We start from the raw sequence: 17619 nt of genomic DNA on the forward strand, positions 1-17619 counted from the left end.
TTGAATTACGCGTCCCCACCCCCCACATTCCTGTGTTGGTGTCCTAACCCCCAGGGCCTGGAAGTGTGACCTTATTTGGAAATCGGTGGTTGCAGATGTAATTAGTCAAGGTGAGGCCATACCCTCTCCAATGTGACTGGTGTCCATATAAAAAGGGGGCCTGTGACTCAAGAGACACACAGGGTGAAGGCCAGGCGAGGTCTGCCTCAAGCCCAGGACCCACCAGAAGTGGGCGGGGCCCGGAACACACGCTCCCCTCGCGGCATCTCGGACCTCCAGGCTCCGGAAGCCTGACAGTAAGTTTCTGCTGTGGACGGCACCCAGTGTGGGGCCTCCAGCAAACGTACGGAGTTGGGGGGGTGGGCGGGAATCTAGATCTGTGCAGTTCCTGGCCATCTGGTTGGCGGCTTTATTTCCTTCCCGAGCTGTGAGGTGATTGGCTTTCCCTTGTGAGAACAGTCCCTGATCCCTGTGTGATTCTGTCCAGTCTCTGGCGGCCCTGGCACAGAGCCGCGGTTCCCAGGGGACCTGGAACTCCAAGCCTCTATGTGAAATGCCTGGGCCTTTAAATGTCGGCAACACGATTTTCAAACGGGGCTGACCAAACAGAACACCTCTGCGCAGCCGCCTATTGACAAGCTCCGCGTGAGTGGAAGAACGATTTCAGGTTCATGCCAGGAGGACTCCCAGGGAGGGGAGCGGGCTGATGGTCATGAGAGCCCGCTCAGCAAGCTCGGAGCGCAGTGCTTTATTGACGCTACTTTAACCCCTAGTGTGTAACTCTGGGAGGAGAGGTCCAGGATGGCCCTCCTATGCCAGGGGAGGACACAGGGGCTCACCACGGTGCCCAAGTTCGCGCAGCGAGCACGCCGTGGTGCCAGGACCCCGAGCCAGGGCTGGCTGGTCCTTCAGTCCTGGAGGAGACGTGAGCGCTGGCTCTGAGCCAGCCACAAGCCTGGGGGGAACTTGTTGCTGAGACCAACTTGGAAGCTTCTGCTTCTCGTGGCGGGTAAGAAAAAAGGGCTTCTAGGCACTCGGCACAAGTGCGGACCGAACAGGGCCCACTGAGACTCTGACGTGGGCTTGGGAGGGGGAGGCTGCTCTAGCGGTCGTCTGTGTCATTTAGGGCTCATTGCCTTGCGCCACAGGGACTGTTGTTCTACCTGAGGGTACCCTCGGCCAGCAAGGTGTGGCAAATAGTGGGCGTGACTGCGTCCGCCCCCCACTGCCCACCTCCACCTCCAGTGCTGCCTCAGCTGCTGGGCTGTCGTGGCTCGGGGCCATGATGACTTCGGTGAAGGTTGCTGGCAGGCCATGTGAGATCAGCAAGGGGGCAGGGCCACGAAGGGGGGGCTCCGGTGTCATTGTCATGGCAGGGAATGTCCAGTTGCCAGGCTGGCTGGGAGGAAGGGGTTTCCTATCCCGGCTTGGTTTAGGCTGCAGTGGAGGTCATCCCGGGAAGTGGCCGTGTCCCGGGATGTAGAAGAGGCACACTGTAGGGGGCTGCCCAGCTCCTGAGTCCCCCTTTTCTAGAAACTCCCGCCCATCCCTGTGCACGGGCATCAAGACATTACCCCACCCTCCCTACCACGTGAGGCTGGACCAAGAGTGGCCTCCTGATCAAGCCAGGCCAATCAGAGACCTCTGGTGGCTTTTGAGAGAGATCGGGAGGCAGAGCCCCATGAAGTGAGGTGCATAGACATTCAGGACAAGAAGACTGTCACAGAGATGAGAACGGAAGTCCTCTGGCTTCTGGGGGCTTCCCATGCTCTGATCCTTTTCTGAGACCCACTGCACCTTCCGTCCAGATGACTCATTTCCCATTTTGCTTTACCTACTTGAATTAGTGACTGTTACCAGTGAGCAGAAGTGTCCCAGCTAGTGGAGGGGGTTTGAATGTGTGTCCCTTCAGGCTCCCGACTGACTCCTGGGTTAGGGGACCTGCAGCAATCTGACGTTGGTTCGCTGTCTGGGTCTCCCTCTGCCTTGGCAGGGGTGGGAGAGGGGTGTTTGTGATGACGTTAGGGTTAGTGCGAACCTCTGGGGATATCTAGACCCATTTGACTGACAAGGAAACTGAGGCATAAAGCTACTTGCCCAAGGTCGCATAGCCAACAACGGGCAGAGGTACGCTTTGAGACCGTCTGTGTCCTGAGTCAACCCAAGTACAGGAGGGCTGCAAAAGGACTGCATTCAAGTGACCAGTGGGGCACGCAGGACAGGGGTTGACGGGTATTGCCCACAGAAGCAGCCTGCTCCTCATGCTGTCAGGTGAGGGTTTTTCTGTGCCCAGCCACAGATTCTTTTTTCAAACCAAGGAGCTGTGATAAGTTCCAAATGACAAATCAACTCTCAAGAGACATACATAGGGCTCTGGGGTTTTCCTTGGCACTCATGATAACTCTCCCGAGACAGTCCACGGTGGCTGGAGAAGGCCCTGGCACAATGTGGTGACTGCCCTACTATTGGAGGTAAGAGTTCTCCTTCCGCTCCAGGTTGTCGGTTGGCAAGATCCCGGCAGCCTCTATGAAGTTTTCCAAATCAGGGATGGTCAGGAAATTCAGGATTCTACTCATTTTCCCCAGGAGGACCTGCATCTTCCGAGCTGTTGAACCAAATTCTACCTCTAGGATGGCCTTCTGCTTCATTTCACTCAGCACCTCCTGGGTTATGAACTATGGGAATTCACAGAAGGCTAGGTGAGGAGAAATGCTGTCCAGACACCATGCTTTCCACCCCAGGATTAGGCCCCTTGGACCAGGACCAGGTCTCCCCTGGAAACTCACTCCGGGGCAAATCTGAGCTCCTAGCCTTGTCACCAGCAACGCTTCCCCCATTTGGCCCGGGCCTGTGCCCATACAGCTACAGAGACGCGGGCTGAGGCCACCCTCAAGCCTGACCCCACACCAGTGGGGGTTACCCCCTCCTGGGCCCTTGTGTGGCCTGCCTTGCAAAGGCTGTGTCTTTCTAGGGGTGTCTGGCTCCTCCCCATGAATTCGCACCATGGGAGCAGGGTTGGGGAGACTGGAGCTCTACCACAGCCAGGAAGCTGTCCAGTGTCTGCCTGTCAGTCCCACTTCCAGCTCGGCCTCCCCTGGAGTGTGTCTGGGTTTTGCTGGGATGAGGCACTGCCCCAGGGAAGCCATGTCTAGGCCGACTTCTGCCTTGGTTTGTAGCCTACAGAGGCTGAGCAAAGGGTCTCCTGGAGGGAGAAATAATGAAGGATCATACCAGAATGTTCTATTTCGGTGAGGTATCCAGCTTCTGAAATGCTTTCACCCAAGTATCTTATTTAAGCCTTACAACAAGGTGGTGTCCACTTTACAGACAATAATGGGTACAGAAAGTGCATGAGGTGGGCCTGGTATCGCAGGGGAAGTGGAGGGGCTAGTATGTTCTTCCTAGGGTGCCCTGGCTGCCCGGCCTCGGTGGACCTGCTGGCTAGTCAGTCACATGTGTGCTATTTGCTTCATTTGCCACCACCTCCCCACCCCCCCTTGCATTGGCCCAGCTCCTGGGGCTGCCAGGCCTCCTGGGGTTTTTGCCTGTACCAGCCCTCACCTGCCCTTCCTGGCCACTGGCTTCCTTTCCTGGCCCCCTCCATCGGTGGGACCCCACTGTCATCCAAAGGCCAGGGGCCCGGGTCCTCGTACCCTCTCTACCCCCAGCTGCTCCCTTAGCTCGTCACCACTGTGCAGGGGGTGACCAGCGGATGGTACCGTGTACGTTCATGCCTCCTCTCTACTGGGTTGGCTGCTCTGGGAAATCCGGGGTAGGTAGGTAAGGAGGTTGGGACGTGATTATTCGGGATCTAAAATGGCAGGCCTTGCCAGGCCAGGGGACCAGCTGTCCAGATCTGCTTGCAGCTTTCCCAGTTTGAGCACTCAGAGTCCTATGTCCTGGAAAACACCTCCGTCCTGGGCAAGCTAAACCTAGCACGTTCCCTCCTCTCCTTCCCAGAATTTCATATGGTGTAATTTTGCCTGAGTCTGCTGTTTGGTTGCTTCCTCCATCAACCTACTTCTCTGCTCACCTCCCAGGAAACATGTCTGTCTGTCTGTCATCTGTCGTCTGTCCTACTTTCAGAGACCTCGAATGCCTCTCTGGTGGGTCTGTAAACAGAGCCTTCCATGAATGTGAAAGAGGAGCCAGAGCAGGAGCAGGGTCTTGTGTGGGTCTCAGCGGGGGGCCAAGGACACCCTATTCCTCTTCTGAACTCTGGGCCTAGGGAAGGGTCTCAGGAGCCCACCTTCTTGCCCACTCACAGTCAGAACTCCCAGGTGCAGACTCCCCATTGGTAGGGGGTTGAAGAGAGGGTTTTTGCAGATGTAATTAAGCAAAGGATCTCAGGATGAGGTCATCCTGGACATAGGGTGGGCCCTAAATCCGCTGTCTGGTGTCCTTATAAGAGAAAGGAGGGGGACACTGGACACACGGAGGCACAGAGAAGAAGCTGTGTGAAGGTAGAAGGTCAGAGCGCCGCCGCCACCAGCCAACGGACGCCTAGGGCCCCTGGAAGCTGGGAGAGGCAAGGAAGGGTTCTCCCCAGAGCCCTTTGGAGGGAGTGTGGCCCTGCTGACACCTGGAGTTCAGATTTCTAGCCTCCAGAGCTGTGAGAGCTTCTGTTTTAAGCCAGCCAGGTTGCAGTCATTAGTCATGGCAGCCCTAGGACGTGAACACACCTTTGCTACTTTCTTGCCGGGCCCAGGCAGAGCCCCCCTGAACTTCCAGGTGCCCCTTTACTTGGAGATGAGTGTGTTGGGGGAGGAGAGGAGAGGACACCAAAGGCAGGCCTGGAGACACAGATTTCCCCCGGGTTTCTGTCCCTGCCTACTGACAGGGCTGATGTGAGCGTTGGGTGAGAAAACGTATGTTGACGTCTTTGCTTGTTTGGCCTGGCTTGCGGCTGGGCTCTTAGAGGCTGTTTCCTCAGCTCCACATCTCGAGGTGCTCAGGGTCTCGAGGTGCTCGGACGGTAAATGAATGCCTCTGTCAACCGTCAGGTCAACGAAGGTGGCCGTGTCTCTCTCTGGGTAGCAGTGATGCAGAACATGGCCCAGAGAGAGGCCCGTGGCATGGCCCAGTGGGCACCTGCCTGGCAGAGGGAGTTGAGACCTTACCTTGTACTTGGTGCCCAGGTTTAAGCAGATGTGCTTCTTTTGGTGGCTGAAGCAGAAAGCGATCTTATCCTGGCTCCTTATTTGTACCTTGATGTACCGGTTGATTTTCAAGGAGATGGACTGGAAAGGGGGCGCATGGACGTGGAGGCTCAGATCCCACCAGTTCCAGGCCTTCTGGTGTTTGCCTTTGGGGAAGTAGTAGCCCAGGTTTTGGCTCAGGCTCAACCTAGACCGAGAAAGGATCAGACAAGCACGGGGCTTGGCCTGTGTGCAAGGGGCAGAGCCTTCCCTGGGGTGAATGTGGGCCTGCCCCCGTCCCTGCCTCCTTCCCTTTCTCTTTCCTCCTGGCCTGGGTTCCCACCCCCGCTGACCTGCACAAACACCTGGGAAGCTTTTAAAGCACGTAGATCTCCGGGCCCCACACCAGGCCGACAGAAGGGGCATCTGGAAGGTGGGGGTCAGCCCTTCCCCAGTTGGAGCATCATTCTTCCCCTTGGTTTTTGATGGGTTGAGATTCAGGGGTAAGATGGGGTATCTCTTGTATACCTTATTTGAGAAATTTTTTTAAGTGCTTTATTTTAGGCTAAGTCCAATGTCGTAAAACTTTTGGCCCATAATTTTTTTTAAAGATTTATTTATTTGAGAGAGAGAGAGTGCGTGCGTGCAAGCAGGGGGAGGGGCAGAGGCAGAGGGAGAAGCAGACTCCCTGCTGAGCAGGAGCCTGATGTAGGGCTCGATCCCGGGACCCCGGGATTATGACCTGAGCCGAAGGCAGATGCGTAACTGACTGAGCCACCCAGGCGCCTCTTTCGCCTGTAATTTTATGTATGACTCTCGGTAAGTCCCTTATATCCTCTAAGTTCCTTTGTCAAGAAAATAAAAGTAGTTCCTAGATTTCCCTAAGGTCTCTTCTGGCCCTAAAAGTAAGTGTCATTATGGAGAAGAGGCCCCACAGAATGTAGCGATACTATTTGAGAGAATTGGCTGAGTTTCTTGCCTCCGCTTGCTACCTGGTGCTTCCTGCACCTTTCAGACATGTTTCTATACAAAAGGTCCTCAGGGCAGGGCAGATAGCTCTGAGAACAAAGTTGTCAAGGAGGAAATAGTGTTTTAAAAGCTCAAAGAAAAAAAAAATGAAAAAAAAATTAAAGAAAAAACAAAAAACACAGAAAAATAATAAAACAAAAATATTTAAGAAAATATTCTTAAGGGGTGCTTGGGTGGCACAGTTGGTTAAGTGCCTGACTCTTTGTTTCAGGTCGTGGGCTCAGGGTTGTGGGATCAAGCCCTGCTGCTTAAGACTTGTTCTTCCTCTGTCCCACCCAACCCTCCCCCACTACTCTCAAATAAACAAATCTTAAAAAAAAAAAGAAAGAAAGAAAGAAAGAAAATATTCTTAAAAACCAAGGCTGGCAGAGTCAAAATATTTTTTTTGAATTAAAAGCAAAAATCTGTTTTTGACAATCAAGAAGAAAGGAAGTATAAAGTTGATGCAAGATGGTAGGCATTTCCCACTCCATGACCACTTAGTAGGGAAGGGAAGGGGGAAATCTTGGAAAAAAAAAAAAAAGAAAGGAAAAGGAATACTTACCCCCAAAAAGATGGAGAAAGATTTTGAAGTGGCCAGATTACCTTGATTTGGTAAGATGAAGTTTTCCACCATGGCCAGAAATGGGAACTTAAGAACTAAGTTCAGCGATCACAAAATATTTAGAAGTTTGGTTTTTGTGCACAATACACGTGTCTCCAAAGCCCTGACCACACCCTGCTCTCTGAGGCACCTGGGACAGAGGGGCACTGGGTCTTTCTCAGGTAATTCTCAACTTGACTCTCAGCAAGTGTAGAGAACTTGGAGCCAGGAGAAATGGTCACCGTGAGTCTCTGATTGCTCTTTCACCCTTGGGGAAGCAATGGCGACAAGGACAGAGTGCCTTCCCTGAGGTCAGGGACCTGCCTTGCTGCCACCATGATACCCATCTCTCCATGTGCAACATGTGTGGGTCAGAGAAAGAAATTCACAAGTGAATGAGGGAGAGAGAGACCTAACCCAGTGAGGGAGGAGTGCTGTGCGGACTGGGGAATCAGCCCTTCACCACATTGCCTTTCCCTGGGGAAGGGTGTTTGGGACTCACAACCCAAACTTACCAGATTTCTCTGTTTTCATCATAGAAGGTGGCATGGCCAGAGTTGTTGATAAGGGCCTGGACACACCCTTCTTCACTGTCTTCCAGAATGATGTATGTGAACTCTCTCTGTTTTGTACTGAGGATGAGCATAGCCAGGTTTCCTGACGGGTAGCTGGAAGACAGTTAAGGCACACGCAGCTCCTTGGGGTCCCTGGGAAAGGCAGAGCCCTGCAGAGGATGCGGGCCTCAGGAAAACCCACACCCCAGCCCTGACCCACCCACTTTTGAGGTGCCCTATGTGTCAATATGTGTCAATGTGAGCGTCCCTGGGCTTCAGTGGATACTGTATCTGGCCTGATCCATCAGGAAAGAGGATTTGGAAGACAGTCTCACTGGGGTAGAGAGTTAATTTTACATCATGGTGATGCACCTGGGAAGAAAAGATGAGCTTATTATAAAGAGTGCACAGGGGCTGATTGTCCCAATTCAGAGTATGCTGTTGTCACTAGAGTGCTCGGGATGGGTTTACTCTCCGAACACCCACACTGCCACTCCACCCATCACTACCCCACCCATCACTACCCCACCCATCACTACCCCACCCATCACTACCACCACCTTGCTGAGGATTCTGGATAGGAAACCTCTCAGGGCCTGCTCAGTTTATTCATCTATGTGACCGGGAGCCAGAGAGGGATCACTCTGTGTGTGTGTGTGTGTGTGTGTGTGTGTGTGTGTGTGTGTACGTGTGCATGTATATTTTAAGCTGTCATTGTCATTTCAATCCTCTAATGGTCATGGGTTGTTTTTCTTTCCTTCTTCTTTAAAAGATTTTATTTATCTGAGAGAGAGGAGAGAGAACACGAGCGGGGGAGGGGCAAAGGGCCAAGCAGGCTCCCTGTTGAGGGGGGGACATGGCACTCGGTCCCAGGACCCTGGGATCATCCCTGAGCCAAAGTCAGACGCTTAACCAACTGAGCCACCCAGGTGCCCAGGTTGTTGGTTGTTTTAGTTTTCTAGGGTTGCTGTAACAAAGTAACACCAATGGAGCACTTCAAAACTACAGAAATTTATTTTCTCACAGAGGTGGGGGCCAGAAATCTGAAATCAAGGTGTTGGTAGGGTCAGTTCTTTCTGGAGGCTCCGAGGAAGAATTTCTTCCGCGCCTCTCTCCTGGGTTTTGGTGATGACCTGTGACCCTTGTTCCTTGGCCTGTCTGTTCATGGCTGCGGTGTCTACCCCCATCTTCATGTGCTGCCCTCCCTGGGTCTCCGTGTCTTCACATGGCCATCTTCTTGAAAGAATACCAGTCACCCCGGATTAGGGGCCTGCCCTGCTTCAGCAGAACCTCCTCTTAACTACATCCTTAAAGACCAGTTTTCCAAAGAATGGTCCGTTCTGAGGCACCGGGGCTTAGGACTTAAATATATCTTTTTAGGGGGATACAATTCAACCCGTAACTTTGGCATTGTATTCAGGGTTTTTAAAATTTCTTCTTGATTCAGTTTTAGTGAATTATATTTTTCTAGAACATTGTTCATGTTAGGTAAATTTTCAAATTTATTGTCCTAAAACTGTTGTCATATGGTGTTTAAAAAAAAAAAAAAAAAACCCCAATACCCTCTGTAGGTATGACGTCTTCATTTTTTTTTTTTTATTATGACTATCTTCTCTCTCTCTCTCTCTCTTTTTTTCCTGGATAAACCTCACCTGAAGATTTGCTTTTTTAACTAGTCTTTTCAGAGAGCCAGCTTTTGGTTTGTTTATTCTATTTGTTTCCCACTGTATCGATTTTTAGTCTTATTATTACCATGTATATACTTCTACCTTCTGTAGGTTTTCTATATTACTCTATTTTATTTTTCTAATTCCTCAAATTGAATATTGAGCTCATTGGTTTTCATCTTTCTTCTCGATCCTCCCCCTCTTTCTTAACATAAGCATTTAAAGCTATAGCATTGCTCTCCAAATACCATTTTAGCTGTTTCCCATGCATAGAGGTGTTTACCTTTCATTCCATTCTAAATATTTTTGAATTTCCAGTATGATCTCTTCTTTGACACACAAGTTATTTGCAAGTGTGTTTTTAAATTTGCAAATGCACGAGTTGCTTTAGGTGATGTAATTATGACTAATTAAAACGCACTGGGGTAAGAGAGCGTAGTCTGTGTGATACCAGCTGTTGAGCGTTTGCTGAGACTTGTTTTGTGGCCCAGTATGTCATCGATTATTGGAGCCGTTTCACGTGTGGCTATTTCCTTGTGAAGGACACATGTCCTTGTCTTGCATTCCCATCGGGGCATGAACACCCAAGCACCTGGATTATCAGGATGAGCTGGTCTCCTTCTGGCCCTCCGCTCCCCAGCACACCGCCCCACCTCACCCACCCCCTGCTCGCATGCTCGCTCTTCTGGTGTCTCGGTTTCTCTCTTTCTGGTGTTGATTATGTCCCTCACTTCCTTACACATTCCCCTCTGCATTTCTGATGCTTTTTACATGCCATCTACATTTCCCAGGTGTTTGCAGTAAGAAGGCTTTTTGGGTCATCTAGTGCCCCACATCGCTCTAAATGGGTCAGCAGTTCTCCAGCTATTATTTTTAACCGTTGAAGACCCTTTTGTTCAAGAAAGCTTACAGCAGAATGCTTAAATCTAAGGCAATCAAAGACAAAGATGCAGCCATCTTTGGAGCTGGGGCTGTGGGCTCCTCAGGGCATGCTTGGAATGCCCGGGAACCTGGGCATCTGGGTAAAACCCACTCGAGGTGACAAAGGTCTGCAAACGGACTCCATCCCCACATCCAGCACTGCGCCGACCACTTTCTTCCACAGCACAAGGACCCTACAATGTAGACACGGTCACTAGCCCCCCTGCAGATGAGGCTTAAATGACGTACACCAAGTTGTCTAGTGAGAGGAGAGTCAGAGGCCAGCCATCTGCCCCTCGCCTGCAGGCTTGTCCGTGGGACACGCTGCCTCCAACCATTAAGCTCCCGGCTACTTCCCACATTCAGTCTGCACATCACTGCTTTTTTTTTTTTTTAAAGATTTTATTTATATATTTGACAGAGAGAGAGAGAGAGAGAGAGCACAAGCAGGGGGAGCAGCAGAGGGAGAGGGAGAAGCAGGCTCCCCGCTGAGCAGGGATTCGTGACGTGGGGCTCGATCCCAGGACCCTGGGATCATGACCTGAGCCGAAGGCAGCCGCTTAACCAACTGAGCCACCCAGGTGCCCCTGCTCTTTTCTTTTTTAACCTAAAAAAGGGCTTTGTAAAGACATCCGGGGCTGGTTTGTTCCCGATGGCCTGGAAGGAACTTCTAGCTATTACTCACGGTAGAGGATATTTGTATTTTAGGTCTTCTGTTCACACACTCCCTGAAAGCCCAATGTTCTCCAAGACGCTGTCTGCCTGTCAAATTCAATTGTCATGGAATGACATTTTCCTGGCGATGAGTACCCCACAGGCAAAGCAAAATCTCTGACCTGAAGGTGGAGTTGTCACATTTTCCCTCACTGGGAATTATATAATAAGTGGCTTATCTAAAAGCTGACATCTCATCACCATTCGTGTGGGGAAGCTGAAGGTCTCTGAGGGCTTCCAACACCCTCACCATTCCACAGTCTGGTACAACCTAGAGAGTCCCCTGGCTTTCCCTTGATTTCTCCGTCTGCAGGAGTTCTGGCTGGTCCACTGACTTCCCTTCTTCATGCAGGCCCAAGAGATGAAGGGATACCGAATTTTCCATTCCTTTCTGGAATGAGTCATACCTTGGTTGACAGTGTTGGTTTCCGGTTCTCTCCTACTTTTGCCACAAGGTGAGGCCAGCCTCATCACTTTAGGATGTTTGGTTGCTTTTCCACTTAGTGCAAACTGTTTTCATTTTCCTCTGGACACACAGCAGAAATCCACTTCCCAGCTCTCTTGCATCTAGGAGGCATCATGTGACTTCTTTTGGTTGATAGATTTAAGCCTAGACCATGTCTTCACTTCCTGTCCATGCAATGGGACACAAAGGACTCCAAGATGGCAGAGACCCGTAATGAAAGAGCCCAGATTCCCAGGAGCCAGCCTCAAGGAGAGCCACTCAAGAAGAGCTAGGAGACTCAAATCAGATGTGACATGAGCAAGAAACATACATCTGGTTATTAAACCTCTTAGCTTTGGGAACTGTTTCAAGAGGAGGCTCTATGTCCGTGTGACAGTCATTTAAGATTTTTTGGGTCTCACTCTCTTCAACTGTAAAGTGACGATAGCAATACCATACTTATCCCATGAGATTGTTAGGAAAAGCTCAGCTTACACGTAGAAGTGCTTTATCACTTGCATGGTGTTACACAAATGTGAGGTTACATTAGGCTTCTTGTGTTCTCCAGTTTAGTAAATAGTAATGTAGCATTTACTCAGTGGCTCAGGCCAAAATTCTTAGATTCATCCTTTCATCTTCTCTTTCTCTCACATGTATTGAATTTAAGAGAAAGCCTTTTTGATTCTTCCTTCAAAAAAATAGAGGTGGTGCTTTCCACCACCTCTACTGCCCCCGCCCTAGTTGAGATGCCCATTATCTTTCACCTGAATTGATGCCCCGGCTCTCAGCTGAACTTCCTGCCTCCATTCTTGCCTCATTAAATTTATCTCCGCACATAGCCAGAAAGGTTCTTCTAGAGCATAAATCAGATGATGTTCCTCCCCTGCTCCAGATCCTCGTGACTTCATATCATCCTTTGGATAAAATCTAAAGTCTTACTATGACCCACGAGGCTCTACCTGAGCAGGGCATCTGAGCTCATTCCCTATCCGTCTCTCACTTGCCCACAGCTGTCCTTGAGCTGTTTGCTCTGCCCCTCATTTCATTCGTGCCTAGACTCAAAGGGCACTTCCCCACCTGCCCTATGGGCATGAGAGCAACTCTCCTCTCGGGCCAACAACTCACGAGCCCCTTATGCTGCTTTATCCATGGCTCCTAACAATACCTGACAGGGCACTCAACAGTTTGTTATACATTGGCTGTCGCCTCATCTGGAACATCAACTCCATGGGCACAGGGGCTTTGTTCATCCTTGTATCTCCAGCACCTAGAAGAGGCCCTGGGGCATAGTTGGTTCTTACTTTATGTATTCAGAAGGCATAAAGCCTATCACATCTTCCTCATTCCCACCTCAGTGACTCTTTTTGAGCTTCAGACCTGGTTGTTAGCTCACTCTGCATGACTCCAGTACTTTGAGATGTTTTCACTTAATGTGTAGTATCCAAATATTACAATACACATTTTTATAAATTTACCATATAAGTGTTTTTCTTTAAAAGGCTTTATTTTTTAGAGCAGGTCCCAGCAAAATTAGCAGGAAGTACAGAGATTCCCATACGTCTTTTGTCCCTACACCCATGCACAGCCTCGCTCACTTTCTACACCCTGCACCACGGTGTCCATTGTAGTCAATGAACCTACACTGGCACATCATTATTGCCCAGACTCCATAGGTTGCATTAGGGTCCCCTCTTGGTGTTATATATTCTATGGGTTTGGAAAATGTATAATGGCATGTGTCTACCATTACTGTTTCATACAGAGTATTTTTACTGCCCTAAAATTCCTCCATGCTCTACCTATTCATCCCTCCTTTATATTGTTTCCAGAGTTTTGTCTTATAGTTGAAATGACTCTAGGACTTATGTCATATAGTAGGAATCCTACAATATGTAGACTTTTCAGATTAGCCTCCTTGACTTAGTAACATGAATTTAAGTTTTCTCCATATCTTTCTATGGCTTGATAGCTCATTTCTTTTTAGCACTGAGTAATATTCCATTGTATGAATGTACCACAGTTTATTTATCCATTCGTGTGATCAATTTTTGATATAGATTTTAAATTTATTAGGGGATGGAACTAAATATTGTATATTTCCCTTATTCTCCTCCCAATCCCATCCTGTTGCCTAAGTCAGGCCCTGGGAGAGGGAGAGGAGTCTCAGTGAACCCTAGCAAAAGCCCCAGTTAATCTGCCCTCAACCCACACACTCGTGTGCCTCTCTATGTGGAGCACATTTTTCTTGCTTGTATTCACATTGTATATTAGTTCTGAACGCTCCCTGATGGTGTGCGTGCATGTCTCACCTGAGCAAAAACCCTGCACAAAAAACACCAACACACTGCCCTACCTACCTCAGTCTTGCTCTGTACCACGTCTGTATCTATTTCTAATTTCTTCTTACGACGAACAACATGATGGGTGTTTTTGGCTTCTGTCACAGACTCCTTGACTGGTGGTGGTTGGTTCCATAAATGAAATGTGAAAGTAGATGTATCTGGGGCTGCTCCTGCACTTCTGCGGTTGAGTAAGTCTGGTAGAGAAGAGAAAAAAAGTTTAGACTTATCTTTCCCAGGGCATCAGAGAGAGTGTGAGGGTTTGAGATACGGCCCATATCCCCCCAAGTAACGAAGGTTGCCTGGCAAGTAGAAAGAGCAGACCTTTGGAGAGAAATGTAGGCGTTGGAATCCCGGCTTTCTCATTTTCTGCGTTCATTCATTCGACTTACATTTATCAAGAGCCCACAGTGTGCCAGCCCAGTGCTAGCTGCCAGACACCATGGTGGTCTTCAGACTCGGGGATGCTGGGGGTGACCTACCAGCCACGTGCCAATAACCAGTGTGGCTGCTAACTCTGTTCATTTAAAAAATAGGTGAAGGTGGGGAATCATTAAAAAAAAAGGAAACATACTTTAAACATGTTATTTTAACTTAAAACATAAATGTGTATTAGCACACTATTTTAAAAGTAGGGCAAGATCTGCAGGTGGGGCTGACGACGGGCTCTCTGGTCACGTTCGTAACTTATTATCTATCATTTTCAGTTTTGGTAGTTTCTAAAGAGTCTGAATGCAGAATCACGGACTTAAAAAAAATTCTATCTATTCCCCAATCTTTAATGTACGTTTTGTCTGCATCTAATTTAAATCAGGTTTTTTAGGGGAGGGGGGGTGGGGGGATGGGTCAGCCCGGTGTTGGGTATTGAAGAGGGCACGTATTGAATGGAGCACTGGGTGTTATGTGCAAACAAGAACTAATGATGTAATGTATGGTGATTAACATAACAATAAAAAATAAAAAAAACTAATGATGTAACGTATGGTGGCTAACATAACAATAAAATAAAATTAAAAAAATAAATTTCTATATAACTTGTTATATTAAAAAATAAAGCAGTTTTTTTAAAAAGCTATTTTCTTACTGAGTTTTTTTTAAAGCATTCAACGTAGTTTTCACAGCAACAAGTTTCCTTTTATCATCATTTCTGTCCATTTTGTTTTTTTATTTTTTTATTTTTTAAATTTTATTATGTTACGTTAGTCACCATACAGTATGTCATTAGTTTTTGATGTGGTGATCCACGATCCATTGTTTGCGTATAACACCCAGTGCTCCATGCGGTACGGTACGTGCCCTCCTTAATTTCTATCCATTTTTTTTTAAAGATTTATTTATTATTTATTTTGAGAGAGTGAGAATGAGAGAGAGAGAGAGAGTACATGAGAGGGGGGAGGGTCAGAGGGAGAAGCAGACTCCCCGCCGAGCAGGGAGCCCGATGTGGGACTCGATCCCGGGACTCCAGGATCATGACCTGAGCTGAAGGCAGTCGCTTAACCAACTGAGCCACCCAGGCGCCCTAATTTCTATCCATTTTGATAACAGTTGAATTCTGGAACTAAATGAGGAGGGCAGCTGGGGAAAAATCCCTGCTCCCAGTGACTGCCCGTGGGCCTCAGACAAACAGCCAGAACAGAGGGGCCAGAACAGCTCAGTTCCCTTGGCAACTAACTGGGTCCAGGGGGAAATCAGTTAAGAGCGCTTACTCGGCCCACCACTGGGGTCACCACTGTTGGAGGAGGTCAATGGGAGCACGTGACCACTGGTTGACCTCTGACCTAGAGCCAGGCAATCAGAGGCTCCTCACCTGCTCCCCATCCTTGGAATGCACCTTCTGCCCTGCCAGCCCTTCCCACAGCTGGAGCCATTTTCAAGGACGCCGCCTTGGGAGAGCCACATGTAGTCGAGACCTGGACCACATGCTGGGACCGAACCCAATGCAGGTCTCTAGGTAAGCTTTCAAGACCTGGCGGGCGGATGTGGACATCTACTTGTCTCTCGGCTGCCCAAGAGGAGCCTTGGAAGTAAGTTCTCTTGCTTATGGAGAGAGACCTACCGGTCTGGAGAGGCCTTTCTGGAGTCTCTACTTGCCTTCCAGTTTCTAATTTCACCCGGGGCCCTGCCCAGGTGTCCCACAGGGGCCAGGAGACCTCGCAGGAAGGGACCTGAGCAGGCCTGGAGGCTGAGGAGATGGCGGGGAGGGTGAGCTTCCAACAGGTGAGGGGAACTCCCAGCATCAGCACGGTGCTGTCGAAGGCCACAGTGAGACCGGGTTAGAGGTGACCGGTGACTCCAGGGAGGCAGGCAGGGCATTCCCTTGTTCACTCATTTAGTAAAGGTCTACTGTGTATCTGGGTGCCCAGAACTGTCCTTGGTATTGGGGATTGCTGTAGTCCCTGCTCTCCTTTCTAGTAGAGGAGGTAGATGCTAAACAAGTGAATGGATACAGCTTACCATGCCGAATGGCTAGGAGTGCTTTGAAGAAGAGCTAAGCAGGGTGAGAAGGGTGGAAAATGATGTGTGTGTGTGTGTGTGTGTGTGTGTGTGCACTGACTTATAAAGGGTAGCCAAGGAAACTATTTCTGAGAAGGTGACAGTTAAGCAGAGACCTGAATAAAGTGAGGGAAGCAAGCCACAGGGATATTGGAGCAAAGAGTGCTCTGGGCAGAGGAACAGCAAGTACAAAGGCCCTGTGGTAGGGGATGCCTGGCCTATTCCATGAAGAACAAAAAAACCAGTGTGTCTGCAGGGGAAAAGGTGAGAACCTTCTAAGCCCCGTAGGGAAGGTGGGCATTTTCCGGGAGGCAATGGAGGGCCAATGAGGAGTTTTAAAAAGATTATTTGGGAAACAATGCAAAGGAAGGACTGAGAGAGGAGAAGCAGGGAGTCAGGGAGACTAGGGAGAGCTCCTTCCAGGGGAGAGATGAAGGTGCCTGAGGTAGAGTCAGTGAGAACGGGGGGCGGGGGGAGATAGGAAAAGGGGAATCTAGGATCATGGCACGTCTAAGGAACTAAAGAGGCCACCAACTAGAGCTCAGAGAGGAAGCTTTTCCTCAGGAAAATGACGAGACAGAGGTGGCAGGGCAGGGTCATTTGGAGACCCGTGTAGGAAGTCTGGAAGCGGGTCTGTCTCCCTGTGAGGAGCACCTTCCTGCTCCAGTGCTTGCTTACGACTGATAGCGATTTGTCAGGGGGAAAAAGCTGACGGGAGCCCAGCCACAGTTCCTGAGTGTCCATTAGAAATTAATAGAAGACATTTCTGAAAAGGTAAAAGATAAAAGAGGACATTGATATGCTCATTTTGTTTCCCTGTCAGAAAGCTAAAATCACGGACACCCTGGTCTGTGCTGTACATCCAGCTCTGCCAGTGTAAGGGCGAGGCTTAGGCCACCTTTCTGAGCCTCGGTTTCCTTAAAATGGGATTATGCTGTCTACACAGACCTATGGAGTTACTGTGAGTAATGCCCGCACGGCGCCGGGAGAGGGTCCATAGATCTGTGGCCTTCACGCAGGGAGCTTTGAATTGTGACGGCTCATGATTCAGGCTTTGTAGTGTTCTCTCACCTCTTTTCCCAGATGAGATGGTTCTGAACAGGAAAGGCTGCCTAATTTGAGAGGCCCCATTGCAAAATGAAAATGCAGGGGTCCTTGTTCTAAAATTATTAAGAATTTCAAGCCAGTGACAGCAGCAGGGCATTAAGCCAAACACAGGGCCTCTCTAAGTATAGAGCCCCAAGCGACTGATCATAGGTCCCACACCCATGCAGGCAGCCTGGGCTCAGAAATCAGAGTGTGCGGAGACATGGGTCTGTGTGCCTGGAATGGGGAATAGTCTGCATATCGGAAGTAAATGAGTTTGTATCTCAAAAGAGGCTGGGAGATTTCTTTGGGACTGGTAACAACCAGGACGTGAAGGGGTTGCCTTTTATCTATTTGAAATGTTGCTTTTTTTGTATAAAAAAGCTCAAACCTTCTAGGCTTCAGTTGTCCAGAGGAGCAGGGAGTGGGCAGGGGTGGTAGTGAGGCACTATGGGAATCCGGCCATTGTCAAATCTCATTTTCCATTTGGAAGTCATACCCTGGCCATGTGACAGCAGAGTATCCTGGTAGGCCTTAATTTCCCAAAGGAGCAAAAAAAATCATTCATGCCTACATCCATCAAACAAAACAAAACAAACCAGTTATTGAGTGCCTACTGGGTGCTTTGCTTGAGGTGCCAAGGGATAAAA

The 17619-nt window shown here is 49.2% G+C and overlaps 1 protein-coding gene across 2 annotated transcripts in view; it reads right to left on the reverse strand.

Moving 5' to 3' along the window:
* Positions 1-970: 970 nt before the first annotated feature.
* Positions 971-17619, reverse strand: part of ERICH6B (glutamate rich 6B) — a 56265-nt gene continuing 39616 nt past the window's right edge. Inside the window, exons 8-12 of one of the 2 annotated variants that reach the window (XM_073894524.1) lie at positions 13409-13587; positions 7591-7676; positions 7266-7418; positions 5121-5346; positions 971-2675 (exon numbers count right to left, since the gene is read on the reverse strand). In XM_073894524.1, coding sequence (XP_073750625.1) covers positions 2463-2675; positions 5121-5346; positions 7266-7418; positions 7591-7676; positions 13409-13587 — 857 coding nt within the window. In that variant the 3' untranslated portion in view covers positions 971-2462. The remainder of the gene's footprint in view (positions 2676-5120; positions 5347-7265; positions 7419-7590; positions 7677-13408; positions 13588-17619) is intronic. The other variant, XM_025874845.2, reaches the window with a different exon arrangement.

Source organism: Callorhinus ursinus, unplaced genomic scaffold (assembly GCF_003265705.2).
Source record: "Callorhinus ursinus isolate GAN/ISIS: 27379988/994484 unplaced genomic scaffold, GSC_fseal_2.0 scaffold7, whole genome shotgun sequence".
Lineage (NCBI taxonomy): Eukaryota > Metazoa > Chordata > Mammalia > Carnivora > Otariidae > Callorhinus > Callorhinus ursinus.